Here is a 27,282-nt window from a genome sequence, read left to right as displayed (position 1 = left end):
TTATCCACTGAGCCAGCTCCTTAAAAGAAGTTTCATAATTTTATGGGCCAGAGAGATAATGTAGTGGTTAAAGCACGTGCCTGAGAAGCCTAAGGACGCAGGTTTGATTCTCCAGATCCCACATAAGCCAGATGCACATGGTGGCACATATGTATGGAGTTAGTTTGCAGTGGCTAGAGGCCCTGTTGCACCCATTATCACTCTCTCTCTCTTTCCCTCTCACCCTTCTCTCCTCTCTCTAATAAATAAATAAATAAAACCTTAAAGAAAAGAAGTTTCATAATTTTAGATCTTACATCTAGATCTGTGAACTATCTATAATGTGTTACCTTTTGTATAGGGTGCAATTTAGTTTGAAGTTCAGTTGTTTGCCTATGGTTGATCATGTGTGTTACTATTTGCTGGAAGTTTATGCTTCATCCAGTGACTTGCCTTTGCATAATCTGAAATATCAGCTGACATGTATGTGGTTTATTATTATTTTTTTTAATTTTTAGAGAGAAACAGACAGACAGAACTGGTGTGCCAGGGCCTCATCTACTGCAATCGAACTCCTGACGTTTGCACCACCTAGTGGGCATGTGTGATTTTGCGTTCACCTCACTTTTGTGTGTCTGGCTTGAACTTGGGTGCTTTGGCTTCGCAGGCAAGTACCTTAACCACTAAGACATCTCTTTAGCCCTGTGTATGTGGTTTTACTTCTGGGTTCTGAAGATTAGTCTATCCCACCGATCTATGTGTCCACCCTCTACCAACCACATCACAGTTACTATATTAAATAGCAACACTGAGTTCAATGATGATTCTTCCCATTTTATTCCTTTTTTAAACTTGTCTGGCCTATTCTACAATTTTGACCTTTCTCTATAAACTTTAGAAATAATTGTATAGATCTACAGAAACATCTTGCTTTCTTATAAAAAGAGAAAAAAAAACCAATTGTTAATGTTTTGTTTATTTGAGAGAGTAAGAGGAAGAAGAGGACAGAGAGAGAGAGAGAATGAATGAGAATATGGGCATTCTAGGGCCTCCAGACACTGCAAACTAACTACAGTTGCATGCAACACCTTGTGTATCTGGCTTTAATGGGGCACTGGGGACTCAAACTTGGGTCCTTATGTTTTGTAGGCAAGTGCTGTAACTGCCATCTCAAGACAGACAGAGACGGAGAACAGGCATATTAGGGCCTCCAGCCACTGCAAACAAACTCCAAATGCATGTGTCAACTTGTACATCTGGTTTCCATGGGTACTGGGGAATGGAACCTGGGTACTTAGGCTTCTCAGGCAAGTGCCTTAACCACCAAGCCATCTCTCTAGCCCTAAGAAATCATTTTAAACAGTTTATTTATTTATTCATTTGACTTTCACACACACACACACACACACACACACACACACACACAAACACACAATGTGCACACCAGCCAGAGCCTCTAGCCACTGCAAATGAACTCCAGGTTCAAGTGCCACCTTGTGGGTACTGGGGAATCTAACTGTGTCCTTAGATTTTGCAGGTAAGTGCCTTAACCATTAAGTCATCTCTCCTGCCTACATCCTTTTAAAAAAATATTTTATTTATTCTTTGTTGGTGTTGTTTTTCAAGGTAGGGTCTCACTCTAGCTCAAGCTGACCTGGAATTCACTATGTAGTCTCAGGGTAGCCTTGAACTCCTACCTCTGCCTCCCAAGTGCTGGGATTAAGTGAGTGCACCATCACGCCCAGATATTTATTTGACAGAGAGAGAGAGAGAGAGAGAGAGAGAGAGAGAGAGAGAGAGAGAGAGAGAGAGGGAGACAGACAGGGGGGGGGAGGGGTGAAATGTGGTGGTGGGGGCAGATAGAGAGAAAATGAGTGCACCAGGACCTCTAGCCACTGCAAATGGATTCCAAGTGCATGCATCGCCATAGGCATCTGACTTACATAGATACTGGGGAAGTGAACTTGGTTCCCTAGGCTTTACAGGCAAGTACCTCAACTGCTAAGACATCTCTCCAGCCCTAAAAATATTTTATTATTTATTTATAAGCAGAGAGAGAGAGAGAGCAAGCAGAGTGGGGATGGGCACCACCTTGTACATCTGGCTTACGTGGGTGCTAGGGAATTAAACACGGATCCAGGCTGGAAAGATGGCTTAGCAGTTAAGTGCTTGCCTGTGAAGCTTAAGGACCCCAGCTAGAGGCCCAATTCCCCAAGACCCACATTATCCAGATGCACAAGTGGGCATATGTGTCTTGAGTTCGTTTGCTGTGGCTGGAGGCCCTGGCACACCTATTCTCTATCTGCCTCTTTATCTCTCTGTCACTCTCAAATAAATAAATTAATTAAACCTGGGCCCCTAGGCTTTGCAGGCAAGCACCTCAACCACTAAGCCATCTCTCCAGCCCTAAAACTATTGTATTATTTACTTACAATCAGAGAGAGAGGAAACACAGTGAGAACGGGTGTCACCTTGTACATCTGGCTTACATTGGTACTGGGGAATCAAACCTGGGTCCCTAGGCTTCACAGGTAAGCACCTTGACTGATAAGCTATCTCTTTAGCCCCTCTATTCCACATCTTATGTTTTAAAAAACATTTTTGGGGGGGACTTTTTTTTTTCGTGGTAGGGTTTCACTCTAGCTCAGGCTGACCTGGAATTCACTCTGGCATCTCAGGGTGGCCTTGAACTCATGGCAATCCTCCTACCTCTGCCTCCCGAGTGCTGGGATTAAAGGTGTGCACCATCACACCTGGCCTTTTTTTTTTTTTTTTTTTTGAGGTAGGGTCTCACTCTAGTCTGGGCTGACTTCGAATCCACTGCAGTTCCAGGCTGGCCTCAAACTTACAGCAATCCATCCAGAGTGATGAGATTAAATGTATGTGTCAGCATGCCATGCTCTAGAGCTTATTTTATTTATTTTAAAAAATTATTTATTTATTTATTTTTTATTTTTTTAGTTTTTGTTTTTTTGAGGTAGGGTCTCACTGTGGTCCAGGCTGACCTGGAATTAACTCTGTCATCTCAGGGTGGCCTTGAACTCATGGCGATCCTCCTACCTCTGCCTCCCAAATGCTGGGATTAAAGGCGTGTGCCACCATGCCCGGCTTATTTTTTTTTAAATTTTTTTTTTAATTTATTTATTTGAGAGAGACAGACACAGAGAGAAAGACAGATAGAGGGAGAGAGAGAGAATGGGCGCGCCAGGGCTTCCAGCCTCTGCAAACGAACTCCAGATGCGTGCGCCCCCTTGTGCATCTGGCTAACGTGGGACCTGGGGAACCGAGCCTCGAACCGGGGTCCTTAGGCTTCACAGGCAAGCGCTTAACCGCTAAGCCATCTCTCCAGCCCCGCCCGGCTTATTTTTATTTATTTATTTGACACAGGAAGATGGGGGAGGCGGGGAGAGAATGGGCACACCAGGGTCTCCAGCCACTGTAAACGAACTCCAGATGCATGCGCCCCTTGTGCATCTGGCTACCGTGGGTCCTGGGGAATCGAACCTGGGTCCTTTGGCTTTGCAGGCAAATGCCTTAACTGCTAAGCCATCCCTCCAGCCCTCTAGAGCTTATTTTAAATGGTGTTAAGATATATTTATATATATATATAAAACATAAAGTTTTCTATTTTATTTATGTCATCTCAGGGTGGCCTCAAACTCAAGGCAATCCTCCTACCTCTGCCTCCCGAGTACTGGGATTAAAGGCATGCGCCACCATGCCCAGCTTAAGTTTTCTATTTTAATCTTTTGTTTATTTTGGGGATGGTATTTTAATTTGTTGCTCAGACAGACTTCAAAGTCCTAGACTCAAGAATTCCTTATGCCTCTGCCTTTCAAGTAGGTAGGACTACAGGTGAGTACTATGGTGGCTCTGTTTAAGCTATTCCTATTTATTATTTTTATTTTTTTTCATTTTTTAAAAAATTGTCTCTCTTGCTTTTGTTTTTTTTTTTTTTTTTTGAGGAAGGGTCTTGCTCTTGCCCAGGCTGACCTGGAATTCACTATGTAGAATCATGGAGTAGTCCTCCTACCTCTGCCTCCCAAGTGCTGGGAGCAAAGGCTTGCACCACCATGCCTGGATCATTATTTTACTTTATTTGAAACAGGGTCTCATGTAACCCAGGCTTGTCTAAAGTTCTCTATGCATCTGGAAGATGACTTTTGAAATTTTCCTGTCTTCACTTTCCAAGTGCTGGAATTACAGGCCACCATGAGGGCTTTATGTGATGATGGGGATTGAACCCAAGGCTTTATCCATGCTAGGCAAACATTCTCCCAACCTCCAATTGAATAAATTAAATTTTTAAAAAATTTTTAATTTTAGAGACAGAGAGAATTGGCACACCAGGGCCTCTGCCACGACAATCAAACTCCAGATGCTTGTACCACCTAATGGACATGTACAAACTTGTGTTTGCCTTACCTTTTGTGCCTGGCTTATGTGGGATCTAGAGAGTTAAACATGGGTCCTTAGGCTTCACAGATAAGCACCTTAACCACTAAGCCATCTCTCTAGCCCCAATTTAATCATTTAAATATACAACTCAGTGGTGATAAGTATAGTCACATTTAAAATTTTTTTATGTATTGTATTTTTATTTATTTAAGTGGGGGGAGAGAGAGAAAATGGGCATGCCAGGGCCTCCAGCCACTGCAAATAAACTTCAGATGCACATACCACCTTGTGCATCTATCTGGCTTACGTGGGTACTGGGAAATTGAACCTGAATCTTTAGGCTTTGCTGACAAGCACCTTAACAGTTAAGCCATTTCTCTAGCCCTATAGTTACAATTTTGTTTAACAAACACAATTATCCACTTCCAAAGCTTTTTCCTCACTCCAAATAAAAAGTATAGCTGGGCGTGGTAGCATATGCCTTTAATCCCAGCAGTTGGGAGGCAGAGGTAGTATTGCTATGAGTTTGAGGCCACCCTGAGACTACATAGTGAATTCCAGGTTAACCAAGGATGTAAAAGACCTATATAATGAAAACATAAAAATACTCAAGAAAGTACTTGAGGAGAACATGAGGAGATGGAAAGACCTCCCATGCTTCTAGACATGTAGTATTAATATTGTGAAAATGGCCATTCTACCAAACGCAATATACAGATTTAATGCAATACTAATAAAAATCACAGCATCATTCTTCACAGAGATAAAAAAAAAATTATCCCAAAATTCATATGGAATGATACCAGGTCTCAGATATCCAAACATATCCTCGGCAAAAGAAACACCTCTGGAGGTATCACCATACCTAATCTAAAGCTACACTACAAAGCTTCAGTAACAAAATCAGCATGGTACGGGCATAAAAACAGACATATAGACCAATGGAATAGAATTAAAGACCTGGCCCTTAATTCAAGTAACTATAGCTACTTGATCTTTGACAAAGGTGCCAACAATGTACATTGAAGAAAAAACAGAATCTTCAACAAATGGTGCTGGACAAATTGGATAACCACATATAGAAAAATGAAACTAGACCCATTCATCTCGCCATGCACAAAAATCAACTCCAAATGAATTAAAGACCTCAATGTACGACCTGTTCTTCAACTACTGGAAGAAAAAATAGGAGGCACTCTCCAAGATACAGGAGTGGGGAAAGACTTCTTATACAAAACCCAGTAGCCCAGGAAATTAAACAATCACTCAACCAGTGGGATTTCAGGAAGCTAAAAAGCTTTTGCACCAACCATAATCAGAACCAATAGATTACTCACAAATGGGAGAAAATCTTTGTCAGCTGTACCACTGACAAAGTCCTAATACTTAGAATCTACAAAGAAACCAAAAAAACTAAACAATAAAACATAAACAACCCACTCAAAAAATGGGGTAGAGAACAGAATAGGGAGTTCTCAGAGGAAGAAATACAAATGGCTAACACACACTTAAGGAAATGTTCAACATCCTTAAACATCAGGAAAATGCAAATTAAAACAACTATGAGATTCCACCTTACTCCAATCAGGATGGCAATCACTAAACAATCAAATGAAGCCATGCGGGGTGGTACACTCCTTTAATCTCAGCACCCAGGGGGTAGAGGTAGGAGGATTGCCGTGAATTTGAGGCTACCCTGACCCTACATAGTGAATTCCAGGTTAGCCTGAGCTAACCCTACCTCAAAAAACCAAAAAATAAAGGATCAAATGACAATAAATGTTGGCAAGAATATGAGGGAAGAAGAACCCCCAATTCACTGTTGATGGGAATGCAAACTTGTACAACCACTATGGAAATCAATATGGACATGCCAGAAAAAGATAAATATAGACTCAGCTATTCTTTTACTGGGCATTTACCCTAAAGGCTCCATGCTTCACTGCAGAGATTATTTGCTCAACCATGTTTATAGCTGCTCAGTTCATTTTTAGTTTGGTTTTTCAAGCTAGGATCTCACTCTAGTCCAGGCTGACCTGGAATTCACTCGGTTGTCTCAGGGTGGCTTTGAACTCATGGTGATCATCCTACCTCTGCTTCTCAAGTGCTGGGATTAAAGGCGTGTGTGACCACACCTGGCTAGCTACTCAATTCATAGTAGCTAAGAACTGGAATCAACCCAGGTGCCCATTACTGGGCGAATAGACAATGAAGTTGTGATACATTTACATAATAGAAATTCTACTCAGCAGTAAGAAAAAAAATGATAGAATGAAATTTGTAGGAAAATGGATGGACTTGGAACAGATCCATAGTCAATGAACACACACAATCACAGAAAAACACCACATGTTCTCACTCATCTATGGCTCCTAACCTGGAACAGCTTCAGTTACTGGCATATGTGACAAGCAACTCAAGTCCTAGACAATAGGGATGGAAGGATTTGGGGGAAGGGGGCGGGGCGATTGGGAAAAAATAAACACAAAACTAAACCCACAATGAACATGTACCATAGAAAGTCAACTAAAAGATTTAACCTTCAATGGAAGTTTGGGGATAGAATCTGGAAAGAAGGGCCGACCCTGGACAGGGTGGGATAAAGCCTAACTTTAAAACATTTGGCTCTGGCTTGCAACTCCCAGTACCACAAATTGGTTGCTACCCACATTGAGCTGTTGATTGGAGAGACCTATGAGGTCCCCCAGACAAGACAGGTTTCCATCAAAGCACTTAACTTAATTACCTACCTGAGGTAAAGGAAAGACCCTATTGCTGAAGAGATGATATGCTGCCAACACAGAAACCCTCCCCCATTTTTGAAACTAGCTCCTGACATGCACACACGTGTACACAAATATATGGTGTCCGAGCAGTCCTCATACTCCTTTTTTACCTTTTTAAAGATCTATTTTTATTTATTTATTAGAGACAGAGACAGAAAGAGAGAGAATGGGTGTGCCAGGGCCTCTAGCCACTACAAACTCCAGATGCATGCGCCACAATGTGCATCTGGCTTACATAGGACCTGGAGAATCAAATCTGGGTCCTTAGGCTTTGCTGGCATGTGCCTTAACCACTAAGGCATCTCTCCAAAACAGTCCTTATACTCTTGGTGATCCTCATGCCTCAATCTCCGAAATCCTGTGATTATAAGCATGCACCATCAAGCCCAACTTCCAACTTCCTTTCAAAAGTGGCTTGAAGGCTGGAGAGAGATGGCTTAGTGGTTAAGGTGCTTGCCCGAAAAGCCTAAGGACACATGTCCGACTCTCCAGACCCCATGTAAGCCAGACGCACAAAGGTGAAGCAAGCACAAGGCGGCACACACCCACTAGGTGGCACAAGCATCTGGAGTTCATTTGCAGTGGCTGAGGCTCTGGCATGCCAATTCTCTCTCTCTTATGTGCTCTCTCCAAAATAATTGTTGTTGTTATTTTTCAAGGTAGGGTCTCACTTTAGCTCAGGCTGACCTGGAATTCTCTATGTAGTCTCAGGGTGGCCTCGAACTCACAGCGATCCTCCTACCTCTGCCTCCCAAGTGCTGGGATTAAAGGCGTGCGCCACCACACCTGGCTCTAAAATAAATTTTTTTTAAAGTGCCTTGAAACTTCCTTCACAAGTCACATATGACACCCTTAGAACAATATTCATGTACTTAGCCCCCTTTACAAAGGCAAAGCAAGATTCATTTACTATAAGTTCCAGATTAGTGAATTTAGTCTCTACCAAGAAAATTTCACTATCTTTGTATGAATGAGGCCAAAACCCACTCCTTACCTGAATTTTAATGGGCCAGGTGAAATTACTAACATAAACAAAGAAAGTGATATTTGGATGGTTTCGAAAATCAAACTTCTCATTAGAGAAGCTATCTTTGTATTCCTTGATGTTGGTTTTTGAAACAACAGGCATCTCTTCTCCAGCCTGGGTTCCAGCTAGTAGAAAAAAAAAAAAAGAACAAAAAGAAAAATTGTTTTGCATGTGACAGAATCTGCCTTCATTAGTAATGAGGTTAATAATTTACTGAATGCTTATAATGTCCCCTGAATAGACTTCAAAATCTCAATCTCTAATCCTCCCAATACCCTACTGAGGTTCCAAGAAGTTAAGTAACTTGCCTCAGGTCAGACAGCCAGCAAGAAGTGGACTGGGATTTGATGCTGAGTACACTGATCCGCAAACTTGTGTCCCAAACCAGAATGGTTTCACCAGGAACCTCTCCAACTCCCCTCACAGTACCTGGCAACATGCCTTTATGAAAGTGACACTAGATCTGATTAACTGATATCAGCATTCAAAATCTTTTGTTTTTTTTTTTTTTCACATCTGTGTGACAACCCTCCAGGCCTCTGTTCAACAACTCACCCCTCACTTCCTAAATAACAATGTCCGTCAGTCCCAACAGGAAGGAAGGTGGTCCAAAGGTCACTCAGTCCTCCTTCCCTCTCACTACTAGGGTAACTCCATTTACCCCTAGATTCCATGTTCTACATTCTCCCTTGGCAGGGAACAAGCATATGTACAAAGAAAAACAAAAATACCACCGTGTGGTGGTTTGATTCAGGTGTCCCCCATAAACTTAGGTGTTGTGAATGCTAGGATCCCAGCTGATGGACATTGGGAATTAATGCCTCCTGGAGGGAGTGTATTGTTGGGGGCGGGCTTATGGGCTTTATAGCTAGTTTCCCCATGCCAGTTTTGGCACACCCTCCTGTTGCTGTGTCCCACCTGCTGGTTGCCTGCCAGGGGGTGATGTCCACCCTCTGCCACTGTTTTCCCCTGCCATCATGGAGCTTCCCCTCAAGCCTGTAAGCCAAAATAAACCTCTTTTTCCCAGAAGCTGCTCTTGGTTGGGTGATTTCTATCAGCAATGTGAACCGGACTGCAACACACTGCCTCATGGATGAGTTAAATTTCAAGTACTATACCGAGCACTTAATTATTGTAGTTAATTCTTTCAATACTCTATATAACAAGGTATTTTTAAAATTTATTTTGAGGGCTGGAGAGATGGCTTAGCGGTTAAGCGCTTGCCTGTGACGCCTAAGGACCCCCGGTTCGAGGCTCGGTTCCCCAGGTCCCACGTTAGCCAGATGCACAAGGGGGCGCACGCGTCTGGAGTTCGTTTGCAGAGGCTGGAAGCCCTGGCTCGCCCATTCTCTCTCTCTCCCTCTATCTGTCTTTCTCTCTGTGTCTGTCGCTCTCAAATAAATAAATAAATAAAAATTTAAAAAAAATTTATTTTGAGAAAGGGAGAGATAAAGACAGAGAGAGAGCGTGTGCGCGCAAGCACAAGACAGGGCCTCCAGCTGAACAAATTCTAGACTTGTGCACTTCCTTGTGCACATTTGTAACATTGTGCGCTTGCATCACTGTGCATCTGGCTTACATGGGACCTGGAGATTCGAACATGAATTCTTAGGCTTTGCAGGCAAGTGCCGTAACTGCTAAGCCATCTCTCCAGCCCAGAAGGCATTTTTACTAACCCATTTCTTTTTTTTATTATTTATTTATTTATTTATTTATTTATTTGAGAGTGACAGACACAGAGAGAAAGACAGGTAGAGGGAGAGAGAGAGAATGGGCGCGCCAGGGCTTCCAGCCTCTGCAAACGAACTCCAAATGCGTGCGCCCCCTTGTGCATCTGGCTAACGTGGGACCTGGGGAACCGAGCCTCGAACTGGGGTCCTTAGGCTTCACAGGCAAGCGCTTAACCGCTAAGCCATCTCTCCAGCCCCACTAACCCATTTCATATAGGAAAAAATTGGATCTGAAAGCTTAGGTAACTCACTCAACAGCACAATGCAGGTAAATTCAAACCTAAGTCTATTTGCTGGTTATCAAGTTATGCAGTAGTTATTTGTCTCAAATAATATAGCAGGTTGTTAGATTTTCAGTGAATCACAGTGAGAAACCAAAAGCTATGCTTTTATTTATTTTTTTCTTATTACTATTATTGGTTTTTCAAGGTAGGGTTTCACTCTAGCCCAGGCTGACCTGGAATTCACTATGTAGTCTTGGGGTGGCCTCAAACTCACGGTGATCCTCCTACCTCTGCCTCCTGCGGGGATTAAAGGCGTGCGTCACCACAACTGGCACGCTGTGCTTTTAGAACTTGTTTAACTCCCAACATAGTAGGTTAGCAAGTTCTCTATACCTACTAACAATCTCATTGTACTTAAATATTTTCACTTCTTAAAAGTATGAGTTAATTTGCTTTTCATTTGCAAGGCACTGGTGTAGTTGATGACAGTCTAGTGGCTACAGCAAGGATATGAGTGTAGGGTAGGAGTGGTAATCACCTATTAAACCTGAACCATGGCAGGCAATGGCAGGTATAAACCTCATTTAATCTGCGTAACTGTAGGAAGTTAAGTATTGTGATGCTCACTTTTCATAGGAACAATCCTAAGGCCTCTGGAGGAGTCTAAGATACTTGTTCTGGGGTCTCATAGCTAATAAGTGGCAAAAGTAGATTTTAAACTCATCTAAATGTCTCTAGGGCCTCCTTTTCCAACTCCTGTATTTCTTTATTCATCATCTCTACTTGCATTGTTTTCTTTAGACATGCCTTACCTGAGAAGCTGGCAGCCCAGGTGATATTGAGGTTGAAGTTTTTAGAGGCATTGATGAACATGTCCAAATCCCTGTTTTGCTGATGACAGTTGCAAATTAGAGAGTTAAGTATAGCAGTTTTCGGATTTTAAAGTAAAGCAATAATTAGATTTTATTATTCCTAAGTATCATAACTAGAGAATATTTCACAATGTCCCAAGAGAAACACATGCTTATAGAAGAGTTAGCAAACTTTCTTGTCAATTTTTTTAACACAAATAAATTGCAGATAAAATTTTGTTTCTATTCCATAAATTATATGAAATTTAGTGTTTTATCAAATGCCTAACTCCATGAAAAAACTATCTTTTGTTTGTTTTGAGGCAGGGTCTCATGCTAACTTACTCTGTAGTCCCAGGGTGACATCAAACTCATGGCAATACTTCTATCTCAGCCTCCTAAATGCTGATACTTAAAAAAAAAAAAAAAGCTTGGGGCTTGGGAGATGGTGTAGCCTGTGCCATGCAAGGATAGAGACCTGAATTTGGATCCCAAGCATCTACATGAAAGTTGGGTGCAACAGTGTGTGCACAGGGGAGTGGAGACAGGAGGACACCAGGGCCTAGATAAATTGGTAAGCTCCAGGTTCAATGGGAGGCCTTATCTCGAAAACAGTAAGGTGGAAAATGAGTGAAGAAGACACTTGACGTTATCCTCCATCCTCCACTTGCACACACGTGCATGTGTATTTGCACATGCACACATCCAAACCACACACATACAAACTATCATATTTACACCTTTTGACCTGAGTTAGAAAAGCAAAGTCCTCAGCATCCAAACTTTTCCAAATGCCTAGAGTTCCCGCTTACCAGGAAGACACTTGATTCAGTGCTCTAATTTCCACAGATTTATAACTAAAAGATATATATATATATATATATATATATATATATATATATATATATAAAAGTGTATATATATATATACACACTTTTTTTCATGTTTTTTTGAGTTAGGGTTTCACTTTAGTCCAGGCTGACCTGGAATTTACTATGTAGTCTCAGGCTGGCCTCAAACTCTTGGTGATCCTCCTACTTCTGCCTCCCAAGTGCTGGGATTAAAGGCATGCACCACCATGACCGGCTTTATATACTTCTTTTAAAAAGTTTATTTAGGGCTGGAGGGATGGCTTAGCAGTTAAGGTGTTTGCCTGCAAAGCCAAAAAGGAACCAAGTTCAATTCCTCAGGACCCATGTTAGCCAGATGCACAAGGGGGCAAATGTGTTGGGAGTTTATTTGCAGTGGCTGGAAGCCCTGGTGTGCCCATTCTCCCTCCATCTCTCTCCCCCTATTTCTCTGTCAAATAAATAAATATTAAAGGTGTTTGCCTGCAAAGCCAAAGGACCTCGGTTCAATTCCCCAGGACCCACATAAGCCAGTTGCACAAGGTGGTGCATGTATCTGCACTTTGCAGTGGCTGGAGGCCCAGATGCACCCATTCTCGCTCATGCTTTCTCTCTGTCAAATAAATTTTTAAAAAAATTTAAATTAAAAAAAAGTTTATTTATTTGTGAGGACAAAAAGGTAAGAGAGCAAGACAATGAGTATGGCAAGGCCTCTTGCCACTGCAAATGAGCTACATGCGCCACTTTGTGTATCTGGCTTTACACTGGTACTAGGGAATCAAACCTGGGCCATCAGGCTTTGCAAGCAAGCTCCTTCGCCTGCTGAATTCACAGATTGTATTATAAATTGTCTTCCAAATGGAACATTTTTAAAATTCGTATATGTGTGTTTATAGAAGCACAGCATGCATTTTACCGTTTGAGCCATCCCCCTAACCCCATAATTTTTAAGCATCTGGGCCACCTGAGAGAACCATCTGGGCTCTTTCATTTGACCTCTTGTGTATTGCTGATGTAGTCCCCTCGCAAGCTGAGCTGACAGGAAATCAAGTATGTAAAATCAATACCAATCTATGCATCATATCTTGGTAAATCTTTAATACTGTCTTGCTTTCTGAGTAGAAATAAATAAAATGGCTATTCTTAACATTTCTTTCCTGTGTCTCTGAAAATTACCTTGTATATTACACCTTGAGACTGCTTGTCCAGGCTGACCAAGAAAAGAATACTTACAAATCAATAAAAATAAGACAACTTTAAAAAAGCTTACTTCATCAGGAGTAGCCACAAAATTGATGGCTGTGTAATAGCGGTCATCTTCTTGTGACAGGCTAAAAGTGAACTGATAGTCAATAAGAAGAGTATCTGGAAAGAAGAAATATTTATTTAAAAACAGATTCAAGTGCTTGAGAAGCTAAAGTAGGAGGAGTACCATGAGTATGAGACTTGCTTGAGCTACAAAGTGAGTTCTAGGTCAACCTGGACTAGAATGAGACCATACCTGAATTTTTTTTTTTTAATTTTAATATAAAACAGAATAGGTCTCTGGAAATACAGATTACTTTTTTTTTTTTTTTTTGAATAAACTCAGTATCACAGAATGGCAGATCCTCATTAGCTAGGAAAGGACATTAACTTACCTATTCCCAAGTTTTTGTCTTTTGGGTATTGTTATTTATTTTTTGTTTTTCCAGGGTAGCCCAGGTGGACCTGGAGTTCACTATGTACTCTCAGGGTGGCCTCCAACTCATGGCAATCCTCTTACCCATCATGCACACCCATTTTCATAACAGTACTATTTATTTTACTTGCTTGTTTTTTGTTTTTGAGGTAGGATTTTCCTCTAGCCCAGGCAGATGTGGAATTCACTCTGTAGTCTCAGGGTGACCTTGAACTCTTGGCAATCCTCCTACCTCTGCCTCTCAAGTGCTGGGACTAAAGGCATGTGCCACCATACCCAGGAACATATTTATAATAGCAAAAAGCAAGAAGCAACCCCGTATCCCACTGACAGATAAATGAATAAACCAAAACTTACAGGCATAATGCAATATTAATTCAACTATAAAAAGCAATTTAAAATAGTTTGTGATGCTAGGGATTGAACCCAGGGCCTTTGCATGCTAGGCCAACAACATAACTCAGTTATATCCTAAGCCTAAAAGAAAGGAAATTCTGACATACACTGCCCTTTTACAATGTGGATTAACCTTGACAACACTATACCAAAGATAATAAATTAGCCACAAAAAAGGCAAATACTTGTGGACGTGAGGCCTAGTGTAACTTCCTGAGCCTAGCTCAAGTTTGGCGAACTGCCTCAGCCCAGCTATGACTCAGCAGGGGGCCAAATGGCCTCTGGCCTGCCACTACTGCACAGGAAGTTACGAGTCCCCCACTTGTGCGGCTTAGAACCAATCATCTCAGAGGTCACAGTATGCTATTTGTCCTTACATCTCACCCCACCCTAAAGTCTCTGCCTTCATTCTCAACATATAAACACCTGCCTATAACAATAAAGTGAGTTTCTGCTTCAAAAAGACTCCCCTGGGGAGGTAATATGATGGAGAATGGAATTTCAAAGGGGAAAATGTGGGGGGGGATTACCATGGGATATTCTTTATAATCATGGAACATGCTAATAAAAATTAAAAAAAAAAAAAAAAAAGACTCCCCACTCAGTGTGGTTTTTCTCCGGTGGCCAGCAGAGGTTTCTGGGTAGGACGCTCATCATCCCCTCAACTCCTAGGGAGGAACCAGCAGGCCTGGTCCTTTCCTCTGCACTACCAGCCGGGCTTGGCAAATACTATGATTCTATTTAGATGTGTGATGGTTTGATTCAGGTGTCCCCCATAAACTTAGGTGTTCTGAAGGCTAGGTTCCCAGCTGATGGAGATTTGGGAATTAACATCTCCTGGAAGCAGTGTATTGTTGGGGGCAGGCTTATGGATGTTATGGCCAGTTCCCCTTGTCAGTGTTTGGCACACTCTCCTGTTCCTGTTGTCCACTTGATGTTGGCCAGGAGGTGATGTTCGATGTCCACCCTCTGCTCATGCTATCATTTTCCCCTGCCATCATGGAACTTTCTCTCAAGTCTGCAAGCCAAAATAAACCTTTTTGTTTCCCCCCCCACAAGCTACTCTTGGTTGGGTGATTTCTGCCAGCAATGTGAACCTGACTGCAACAAGATGCAATCCTCAGAGTAGTTAAATTCATAGATAAAAAATAAAATGGATGATTTCCATAGGTGGTGGTGGGGGGGAATGAGGAATAATTGATAAATGCACTTTAAACTATTAAAACAAACTTGTCAAATCATTTTTCAAAATGTTTATACCATCTTAACATTCCATATACGAATGCTCTAGTTTCTCAACGTTTTTGTTAAACCTGGTGCTATTGTTTTTCCCCCCAAGAAAATAAAATTGTGAAAAAAAATAAAGAATGAGTTTTTAGTTTCTGTATGGTACCAAACTATGTTATCAGTAATTATCAAATTGTATATTAAAATGCTCCACCCTTTTTCTATCTACGATCCTGTGTTTTTCTTGTGTTTAACCAAATTATAACAGGTTGAATGCAGAGGCAGCTAAGATTATAGTTTTCTTCTACTGAACCACAGTACTAGCTTTTGATTCTAGTTATTCTAAAGCATTATCTCATTATGGTTTTTTTTTAATTTTTATTAGCACTTTCCATGATTATAAAAAAATATCCCATGGTAATTCCCTCCCTCTCCCCCCACTTTCCCCTTTGAAATTCCATTCTCCCTCATATTACCTTCCCATCACAATCATTGTACTTACATATATACAATATCAACCTATTAAGTACCCTCCTCCCTTCCTTTCTCTCATTATGGTTTTAAATATACTAAGTACTGTTGAGTTTTGAATGCTTTAGGCTCATGTGTTTAACCCTTGGTCCTCAGCTGATGGTCCTATTCAGGAAGGTTATAGAACCTTTAGGAGATGGAGCCTTACTGGGGGAAGTGGTCAGTCACTGTAGGTGGGCCTTTAAGTTTTATAGCTTGGCTCCACTTCTTATTCATTCTCTGCCTCTTGTTTGTGGATGCAATGTGAACAGCCAGCCTCCTAGTCCTGCTGCCATCCCTCCTCCTCCTCGCATTGATAGACTGTATCTTTGGAACTGTAAGCTAAAATAAAGCCTTCGCCTTCTTTTTTATATGTTTTATTTATTTATTCATATGCACAGAGAGAAGAAAGAGGGAATGGGCATAGCAGGGCCTCCTTCAGATGCATCGCCACTATGTACATCTGGTACTACATGGGTAGTGGCGAATCAAACCCAGGCTGTTAGGCTTTGCAGCAAACACCTTAATCACTGAGCCATATCCCCAGGCCCCTAGATGTGAATTTTTTTTTTTCTTTTTTCTTTTGTACCGTTTTTCTGTTTATTATTAACAAGATGTTTTGTATGGATACATCATGTGTTGGTACTCTCTTTCCCCTCATCCCTGCCCCCATTCTGTTGGGGATGCTCCTCAGTGGAGTTGCAGGTATTCCCCATGGGGTGTGATTTATGCATTTTGGGAGTAGTAGTTATTTTGGGGGGAAGGGAATTCCTCTAGGCATGATGTCTCAACATGTCCTTAAAATCTTTCCAGCCCCCTCTACTTCAGTGATGAGCTCTTAGGAGCCTCTAGATCTCTGCTTTGGTAGTTGTTGAGTATCCTCAGGGTCTGTCTCCTGCACCCTGGTGCTGAGTATTAGGAACAGTACAGAAATAGCACTCTTGCTCTTCTCCACAATTCCTCCGTGGACTCAGCTGTGGCTTGACTGAAGTGCGAGGAGTAGTTTATCTCCTCTGGTCTTGCTACCTTTCACTCCACTCTGCAAGTACCCTCTGGCACAGGGTATCCAAGCCTTCTCTTTCTTAAGCTGCCTTTTTTTTTTTCAAATATTTTATTTATTTGACAGAGAAAGAGGGAGAGAGAGAATGGACATGCCACAGCCTCCAGCCACTGCAATCAAACTCTGGACGCATGTGCTCCCTTGTGCATCTGGCTAAAGTGGGTCCTGGGGAATCAAACCTGAGTCCTTTGGCTTTGCAGGCAAATGCCTTAACTGCTAAGCCATTTCTCCATTAAGCTGCTTCTCGTCTGGTGTTCGTTCACTGCAATGAATGCAGTAACTAGTAATACACAATTTATCTATCTATGCTTATTGGATGTATGTATATATATAATCTATTATGTTCAATTTGATGAAATTTCTAGCCTGTTCTGTACTGTTTTGTTTTATTTTTGAGGAAGTTATCACTACATTGTCCCAACTAGCATCAAACTCATGATCCTCCTGCTTCACCAAGTCAAGTACTAAGATTACAAGCATGTGCCCCTATACTAGATCATTTTTAAGTGTTTTTTTTTTTTTCTAGGTAGGGTCTTGCTGTAGCTGAGGTTGGCCTGCAGTGTGGCCACTCATGGCAATCTTCTTACCTCTGCCTCCCAAGTGCTGGGATTAAAGGTGTGAGCTACCATGCTCAGCTTTAAATGTTTTTGAATGTTTTATTTTTGTGGTGCTTGGGTTGAATCTAAGACCTTGTGCATGCTAGGTAAGCATTCAACCACTGAGCTACATATCCAGCCTCAATTTCTTTTCTTTCTTTCTTTTTGTTTTTTTTTAGAGATAGGGTCTCACTCTCTGTCAGGCTGACCTGCAATTCACTATGTAGTCTCAAAGTGGCCTTGAACTCATGGTTATCTTCCTACTTCTGCCTCTTGAGTGCTGGGATTAAAGGTATGTCCCACCACGCCTGGGTTCAGCCTCAATTTCTTAAATGCAAGTTTTAAATTTTGATAAAGTTTATTACCCAACATTTTATTTGATGAATTATTTTTAGAATCATGTCTGAGAACTCACTGTACCTGGTGGCCCAAGTCTGTGATTCTAACTACTCAGGAAGCTCAGTAAGGACTGTAAATTCAGTACTGGTCTAGACTACAGAAAATCATTATCTATGAAGTCTTTTCCCAAACCTAAGGTACAGATGTTTTTCTCCTGTTTTCTTCTACAAGTTATACATGTAATTTCATTGGATATATCAAGAATTAACTCCTATTCTCTGGTTTCATAATCTGCCCTAGTATGTGGATTCTCATAAATACAGAAAATGCATTTACCCATAAATCTGATAACCTTGTTAGATTCACCTGTAGTTCCAAGATTGGGAAAGGTCCTAGCATGCCCATTCATAGTCCTCCCTCTTAATCTCCTGTTCTGTCTCCCACTCTAGCTCTTAGATAAATAATAAATGAAAATATTTAAGAATTTTGTTACTAATCTATAATGGCAAATGAAGTAAGAGTAGAAGGGAACAGAAATAAGGAAAACCAATGATGCTTGTCCTTGTGTTGTCCCCTGTTATCTGCTATGGACATACTAACATAAACCATGACCATAATTAAGACAGCTTAAAAGATTACTTATCAAGTTAGAGAACACCTCTATGGGTATTTGCTATATTCTATAAACACCATTCTAAAACTATGTTAAAGGAAACAGTATAATTTTGCTGAACTACTCTGCTTCTAGAGAGAAATTACAACAACACTTACAATAACATGTTCCTTTGAGAGGGTTTCCCTGGTATCGATTTTCTACCTCACATCTAGAAGGGAAAAAAAAAGAAATTATTTTCTACTGATATTTCAAAAATAGAACCTATATTCTTTCTTAAAATACAGAAAATACTTTTATTTAAACTCTCCCATTATTCACACCAGACAGATCAAGACACATTTGTATGAATTTTTCTACCCAGCAGTTTATACCTCTGACCCTGTTGAAAACAACAGATGAATGTTTGCCAAAGGTCATAAGATACATAGAAATGTAATAAATTTAGATCCTACTTGTAATGCAAACCAGATTTTCAATTTTGTGTGGACTACTTATTTTTCTAAAAGTGCAACTAAAACATTTTTCAGACATTCATTTCTTACTTCTATCCTGCTATCCCTGTATAAATGGACTGTTCTTTAAATATAAACAAGAGAAAAGTAAATACGAAGGATCATTTAAAAAAAAGAATTCTTGGGCTGGAGAGATGGCTTAGTGGTTAAGGCACTTGCCTTCAAAGCATAAGGACCCAGGTTTGGCTCCCCAGATCCCATGTAAGCCAGGTGCACAAGGTGAGGCATGAGCACAAGGTTGCGCATGCATACAATATGGCACATGCATCTGCAGTTTGAGTGCAGTGGCTAGAGGCCCTAGTGTACCAATTCTCTCTCATAAATAAAAGAAAAAATTCCCTTCAACAAGTGTTCACCATATGAAACATAATAAGTTTTGGTTAAAAAAAATTACTGGAAGCCAAGCATGGTAGCTCTTATCTTTAGTCCTACCACTTGGAAAGCAGAGGTAGGAGGATCGCTGTGAGTTTGAGGCCAGCTTGGAACTACAGAGTGAATTCTAGGTCAGCTTGGGCTAGCGTGAAACCCTACCTTGAAAAAACCAAAACAAAATAAGAATCTTTTAAAAATTATTAGAGCTGTGGAGATCACTCTGCAGTTAAAAAGTGCCTGTTGCAAAGCCTGTCAATCCAGATTTGATTCCCCAACACCCATGTAAAGAAAGGCACAAAGTGGTGCATGTGTGTTGTGTGCACATATATATGCACATACTAATTAATCAACTAAAAAGAATTATTAATCTCCCATATACACCATCTACAAACATTAATATAATCTAGTCTTCTACTTCATAAAGCTACGGAGGAAAGCACAATAGCTCAAAAGCATGAAGAAAGGAGGGTAAAAACTATTCCAAGGTATAAGCTGGCACTTGCTTATAGGACACTCTCTTGGAGATTTGAAAAATCTGAATGGATGCCACTTCCAGTCTTAGCTTTGTCCTTAACAGAAGATAGGTGATTAATTTTGCTCTATCATATTTTTGTTGAAAGGAACCTGGATGAAAAGCTAAATTCAATCTCTAATTAGACATTTCTTCATGTATTGGCTGTAAGGCAACATAAACATAGTAACCATATTCACTGAAGTAAACTAACAAGAGTTTACAGGGACTACTACCCTGCTCAATAATGCTATCAATGTCTCCACAGACTCTCCCTATATTTTATTATTATTGTTCTATAAAGAAAAAGTTACCAGTAAGATATTTGCAATACAGCTAATGTTTTCATATTCTCTTAAGCTTCTTCTTCTTTTTAAAAAATATTTTATTTATTTATTGGCAAGGTGAGAGAGAAAGAGATAGAATGGGTGCACCAAGGCCTACAGCAGCTGCAAATGAACTCCAGATGCACCTGGCTTTATGTAGGTACTGGAGAATCAAACCTAGGGCATTAGGCTTTGCAGGCAAGTGCCTTTACCACTGAGTCATCTCTCCAGCCCATTAAGCTTCTTGCGAGAATAAACAAACATAGGTGTTCATCCCAGTGAGGCAGACAGGAAGATGCTAACTTGAGGACAAACTCACATTTCAACTTACAAGGATACTAAAAATAGTAACTGCTAGCCACCCTATAAACAGGGAAACTGAGGCTCAGTGGAGGCAGAGCCAGGCCTGGAACCTGTCTGCTTGTGCTAAGTCTGCATCTTCATCAACCAGGACTTCAAATCCTCCCCTACAAGACATTAGATTAACTTTGCCAAGGAAAGTGATAGAACAGAGATGGATGGGTTAAAATCAAGATCATTTCTGCTATCAGGCAATCAAAATGCCAAATAAATACCTTCACTGGAATATCAGCTCTTCTGACTTTATCCTTCAGGAAAGAGTACAATCTCCTAACATAATAAAAATCAAGTCACTGCTAAAGTTAATATGACTAATTCAAATCAGTAGGCCAGGAAATGTCAGCATTACTAACACATGTTTTTAAAAAGTGAATTAAAGAGCCACTAAAGAATTACTATTAATGACCCTGACCCCTCACTGTGGTAAAGGTTAACTTGGCTGAAGCAAATGGGGCAAACTCCCATATGTGATGCTCTCTGGGAGCCCATGGCAACAAGGAACAGGGAAGGGAATAACTCTTAGGATTCAGGCAGTTTCATGCCCCTGGTCCTTCCTGGTGGTACAAAGCATGTGGTACTCACAGCTGGCACTCATCCCCCTTGACACCTTTGGTGGTGCAGAAGCACTTGCCCGTGTTGGTATTGCACAGTGATGCATGCCCGTTACACTTGCATGCTGGGGAGAAAGAAATAGAATGCAGGTCACAACACTTAAAAGATTACTATAACCAGAGACTCTTCTCAAGAAAAGTTTGTTTAAATTGGGTTCATTAGGAAAGACAGACAAAAACAAGAGAGCAGTCATTGGGTAAGAGTAACAATTTTTCAGCTAATGATTTATTTCTAATATGTAAAGGAACCAATATTAAAGACCAGAAAGAAAGAAAAAGTCAGTTTCTGCTGCCACCTGCAGCAATCATTATTTCCATCTTTTTGACAGACTCCCTTTTTCAGTATTATGTTTCATTCAACATATAGTATTTCTAGTGTGTCAGGTGCTAGATCCTTACCCTGTGGATTCAATCTGGGTGGTTTTTGCCCTCTGGGAGAAGGTTGGTTGGGTTGCTCTTTGCCCCATCTGAGTAATCTTTTCTATGGGGCCATTTGAAAAGTTTCTCTTTTCCCTTCTATTTGTTTCTTTTTTTGATTTTTTGAGGTTGGGTTTCACTCTACCCAGGCTGATCTGAAATTAACTATGTAGTCTCAGGGTTGCCTCAAACTCACAGTGATCCTACCTCTGCCTCCTGAGTGCTGGGATTAAAGGTGTGCAACACCACACCTGGCCCTCTTTTCTTCTTATGTGTGGGGGAAGAGGGGTGCTAAGAACTGAACTCAAGGCCTTGCACTTTATCCCCAATTTTTCTGTGAATAAATGAAAGTCTAGAAAAAAGTGTACTTAAAAAAAAATCCTAGCCAGATGTGGTGGCGCATGCCTTTAATCCCAGCACTCAGGAGGCAGAGGTAGGAGGATCTCCATGAGTTCGAGGCAACCCTGAGACTACGTAGTGAAATCCAGGTCAGCCTGAGCTAGAGTGAAACCCAACCTTGAAAAATAAAAAAAATAAAAAAATTAAAAAAAGAAATCCTGTGAAAAAAACTAACTCAAAGAAACCTTTAGAACAAAACAGTACAGAGATTATTAGAATGAATGTTGATAATTAGCAAAATGACTGGAATGAAGCCAGTGAGTTCAATTCTTACTCTGTTGATTATGGGGTTAGAACAATGTATTAATGAAAATCAGAGAGGCCTGACATCAGTTTTCTTGTATTTGAAACCAGGGTCCTCCATATAGCTCTTATGTAATTATGGACATGCTCCTTAACCCTTCTGATCTGTTTCCTTGTCTATATGATAAAAATAATAACAGTCCCTATCTTATAGAGTTGTTGGGAAGATTAAAGGGGAGAATACATGCATGACACCTAAGACTATTATCTTTGGCTAAAGGTTGCAATTATAAGAGAGAAACTCAAGGATGACTTTGGGGTGTTTGTCTTTCCCTTCCTTCCTTGAGACAAGGTCTATTGATCTTTGGCTAAAGGTTGCAATTCTAAGAAACTCAAAGATGACTTTGGGTGTTTGTCTTTCCCTTCCTTCCTTGAGACAAGGTCTATTGTTTTACTGCTTTATACACCAGTCAAGCTGGCCTGTGAGGTTCTGGAGTCTCTTGGCTTTTCCTCCCTATGCTGCAGTTGTGTTGAGATTACGGATGCATGAGCCACTTTATGTCCAGCTTTGCGTGGGTGATGGAGATTTGAACTCAGGCCAGTGGGCTTGCAAGCAAGTGCCTTTAAACACTGAGTACTCTCCTTTTCTTTATTCTTTTCATCTTTCAAGGTAGGGTCTCGCTCTAGCCCAGGCTGACCTGGAATTCACTAGAGAGTCTCAAGGTAGACTCGAACTCATAGCAATCCTCCTACCTCTGCCTCCCGAGTGCTGGGATTAAAAGTGTGCACCACCATGGCTGGCTTGGAAAGGTGATTTTTCTACATGGCAGCTGCAGGCATGGGAATGGTCATCTGGAAGTACCCTCTGGTTAGTTCAGATCAGCACACACTGGATGTGGTTCCCAATTTGGTTACATCAGACTGGGCAAATTACTGGATCTTGAGAAAATAAACACCTAATTTTTTTTTTTTTTTTTTTTTTTGAGGTAGGGTCTCACTCTGGCTCAGGCTGACCTGGAATTCACTATGTGGTCTCAGGGTGGCCTCGAACTCATGGTGATCCTCCTATCTCTGCCTCCCGTGTGCTGGGATTAAAGGCGTGTGCTACCATGCTTGGCTAAGACACCTAATTCTTGAGTATGTATGTAACAAGTCTTGAACACTTTTACTACTCAGCAATATTAGGTATTCTGATAATTAAAAGATGAAGTGTGTTCACAAAGCATGGGAAAAATTTTTTTAGTGATTATCTTATAATTTGAACAAGATATTTTACTTAAGAGTAGTAGAGAATAACACTAGAAGGGTAATGATCACATTTACTGAGTGTTAGCTGTATGGTTAACTATGTTCTGACTGCTTTAATCTCAACAGAGTTTGGGGACACCCAGCTAGAAAAAGACTGTTTTATTTTGTTTTTTTTTTTTCGAGGTAAGGTCTCACTCTAGCTCAGGCTGACCTGCAATTTACTCTGTAGTCCCAGGCTGGCCTCAAACTCACAGCAAGCCTCCTATCTCTGCCTCCTGAGGACTGTGATTAAAGGTGTAGCTACCACTTCTGGCTGAAAACCGCTTTTGTGGCTGGCATGGGATCAGTTCTGAATGACTACAGTGAGGAATCTAGATGTGTGACCTGAAGAACAGATAGAGATTTCGTTCCCTAATTATTTTTCTTGCTCAGAACTTTAAGGAACTTAAAAAAATTATACACACATATGCACACACAGACACACAAACATGTTCATCATGGTCTCTTGCCACTGCAAATGAACACTAGGTCCTATCACCTTTTTTTGTGGGGGTCATCTGCCTTTATGTGGGTGCTGGAAAACTGAACTTAAACTGACAAGCTTTGCAAGCAAATGCCTTTAACTGCAGAGCCAGACTCAGGGATTGTGAAGATAACTTGAGAACACCAGCCTAAGAAGAAGGTCCTCCAAGGATGATGGCAAAAGGCCAAGAATCCTAGGTAGCTATTCAAAAGGAGCCGAATCTCCCCGTTTAGTCTTTACGTCCATTTTCCAAGACATGTTTTTTTAATGAAGTCCCTGGTGATGGTCGCCCTGTACTTAGAACATAAACATGTTTTTTTCTTTTAAACAGCTTACTTAATAACTAATGTATAACTCTGATCTCTCTATAAAACTGTGGCTGCAGAATAAAGTTGTCAGTAGCATCAAACAACTGTCTGTGTCTCATTCCAGGGCCAGAGTCTTTCAGGTCTCCAGAGAGGTATCTCTGACAGGTGGTGCCCCAAACAGGGTCCTGAAGGCAGAAGTATTTGAACAAAGACTTGCCCCTGCAGGAAGAGGTAAGAGACTACTATGGAACACTCGATAAATAAAGTGTCCTTTGTTCATTTAGTACATCATTTTTTAAAACAATCTGGAGCTAATGTTACTATAGCTAACATTCAACAGTGTTATGATGTATTATTGGAATATATATTATATATATTGAGAGGAATCTGTGTTGGTAGCTGGGCATGGTGGCACACACCCGCAATCCTAGCATTTGGGAGATAGAAGCAGGAAGATCAGGAGGTTAGGTTCATCCTGAGCTATAAATCAAGCTTAAGGCTAACCTGAGTTACATGAGATCCTGTCTCAAAAAAATAAATAACTTGGGCTGGAGGGATGGCTTAGCAGTTAAGGTGCTTGCTTACAAAGCCAAAGGATCCAGGTTCGATTCCTCAGAACCCATGTAAGCCAGACACACAAGGTGGTGCATGCATCTGGAGGTTTTTTTGCAGCAGCTAAAGGCCCTGGCGTGCCCATTCTCTGTCTCAAACAAACAAACAAACAAACAAACAACAAAAAACCTTTCCTAGTGCTAGAAGGTGCTTTGCAGGCTGCTGTGAAGAAAAGTCATCAAGTTTTACCCAGCTGTGGATCCTCTATACTTCATAACTGACTAGCAAGGCAAGATGTGCTCACTGATGCAATAGTGGCTATTTTCTGCTTGGATTTAACAGCCACTATATAGGAGGGAATTCATGCATAATACTGTAAAACTTGTCCTGCAGAGGTCATACTAAACCTACTACTGTTGTTGCGCTAAATGAACATGTAATCAAACTGCTTTTTAAATATTTATGTTTATACCCATAAACTACTACTGCTCTTGACCTCAATCAGAGAAGTTTCTTTTTGCAGTGGGCACAGATTAATGTGGAGACACACAGCTGGTACAAGTTCTGAGAATAGGCTGGGTGTGGTGGCACATGCTTTTTATTTTATTATTTTTTTATTTTTTTGAGGTAGGGTCTCACTCTAGCCCAGGCTAACCTAAAATTCACTATGGAGTCTCATAGTGGCCTCAAACTCACGGCAATCCTCCTACCTCTGCCCCCAAGTGCTGGGATTAAAGGCATGCGTCACCACGCCTGGCTGGCACATGCTTTTAATCCCAGCACTTGGAAGGAAAAGGTAAGAAAATCACCATGGGTTCAAAGCCACCCTAAGGCTACCTAGTGAATTCCAGGTCAGCCTGGGCTAGAGTGAGACCCTACCTCAAAAAAAAAAAAAAAAACAAAAAAAAAACAACCAACCAACCAACAAACAACAACAACAAAAGATTCTGAGAATAAATAACTGCAGTGGGCTCAGCCCTAAATGGAACATCTATATCACTCTCTCCAAGGCTCAAGGAACATCACAGAAGAGGGACTGGAAGAATGGAGGTAGTAGAAACATTATAAGAGCTTAAGGATGGGAAGGAGTGCTTAAAGAATGCTGCCTTCTGAAAACAACATGGCCATTACGGTCAAGAACTCTCAGCAGTTGTAGCTTCCAGCACAATACTGAACCTATCATCATTTTATCATAGATGGGTTGGGGGAGGAGCTGTTGGCAACTGTTTGAGGAAAGGGGTTCATATTCTTTAGTAGTATAGCCATACTCCAATAAGTAATTCCTCACCCATGTTCATACAAGCAACCCTAATTTAACTCAGAAAAAGAAAAAGGAAAACAAACAAACAAACACCAAGGGAGTTAGGAAGAATAAGTTGGGAAGAAGGGGTTGAGTGGGAAGGAATAAGAAAAGGTAATAGGGGTGTGTGAATGATCAAACTATATTACATAAATGCATAGAATTCTCAAAAGATAAAATAAATCTTAAAAAGTCTGTATGTTTTCCCAAAGCCAAAACCAAATCAAACAAAATGAACCTGTGCATGTGGTTTTGCAGGCCCACTACAGGCCACTGCAAAGGCTTTATCTCATGGCCTCAGAAGGCCAGCTACCCTCCCCACAGCTGAGTGGAACACAACCAAGTGTTGTAATCTCTTGGAGAGGTGCAGTCATGGGCTGGCCCTTCAGACTGTGATGCTCTTCAAATGCACTTTCATTCTCATGTGTCTCTTACTTAAGGCTCTGTTGTAGTCTCACATGGGGAGGAGGAAAACTCTGAAGATACTTGGTTCACTCAGACTCAATGTCTAGAGCTTCTCACTTGTAAGTTTTTCTCTCTCACCCACCCTACAGCCACAGAGCCCACAATGCTACTGACAAGGATTCCTCCACAGTGAGATCACTCCTACACACCACAGAGATTGCTTGACTCCTGGGCTGGCACTCTGTTCCTTGGAAGAAAATGGAACTTTCTGTTGGGCTGTATGTGTTTAAAGGCTTAACTGTTTCACTGTTAGTTTGTTGCTCCAAAACACAACCAGTTAGCTTTCTAATAAGTCAGCTGAACTCCTGACATTATAATATCTCAAATAAGAAATGCAGTACAAAAAAATAAAAATAAATCAAGCCTCTCTTCCCTTCTTAGTCAAGTCAAACAGAAGTAATGGGTTCCACCTGACTTGCAAACAGCAAACCTGATCAGTGTGACTTACGCTGACATTTGCCTCCATTGGTTGGATCGCCATAGAAGCCAGATATGCAGGTCTCACAGTGCTTGCCCGTGGTAAGGTTTTCACACTTCTCACAAATGCTCTGGTTGATACATTTGCTGTGACCATTGCACTGGCAAGCTGAAAGGCAAAGAATTTAAGGGGCTTTTCCTATTGCAGTACCAGGTGAACTGAGTTTCACAAAAATTTTTTTGCATCTATCTCTAAGTTTCTTACAACTTTTAAATATTAAATCATCAAAACTAGTTAGGCATAGTAGCCTGTGCTTAAAGTTCTGACTACTCAGGAGACTGAGGCAGGCATAATGTCTAATTCTGTGGACCTGTCTTACTTGAGCCCAGGGATTTCAAAGCCACCTTGGGTAACATAAAGAGTCTTATCTCAAAAACAAACTGAAAAAC

The 27,282-nt window shown here is 40.9% G+C and overlaps 1 protein-coding gene across 1 annotated transcript in view; it reads right to left on the bottom strand.

The window, feature by feature from the left end:
- Atrn (attractin) overlaps positions 1–27,282 on the bottom strand; it is a 183,912-nt gene that overhangs the window by 40,372 nt on the left and 116,258 nt on the right. The window contains exons 19-24 of the mRNA XM_004661478.2: positions 26,864–27,001; positions 20,932–21,025; positions 18,424–18,476; positions 13,114–13,208; positions 10,957–11,035; positions 8,158–8,315 (exon numbers count right to left, since the gene is read on the bottom strand). Of these exons, the coding sequence (XP_004661535.1) occupies positions 8,158–8,315; positions 10,957–11,035; positions 13,114–13,208; positions 18,424–18,476; positions 20,932–21,025; positions 26,864–27,001 (617 nt within the window). The remainder of the gene's footprint in view (positions 1–8,157; positions 8,316–10,956; positions 11,036–13,113; positions 13,209–18,423; positions 18,477–20,931; positions 21,026–26,863; positions 27,002–27,282) is intronic.

The sequence above is a fragment of the Jaculus jaculus genome, chromosome 8 (assembly GCF_020740685.1).
Source record: "Jaculus jaculus isolate mJacJac1 chromosome 8, mJacJac1.mat.Y.cur, whole genome shotgun sequence".
In the NCBI taxonomy this organism is placed as follows: Eukaryota; Metazoa; Chordata; class Mammalia; order Rodentia; family Dipodidae; genus Jaculus; species Jaculus jaculus.
This window is presented reverse-complemented; position numbering and strand designations above follow the sequence as displayed.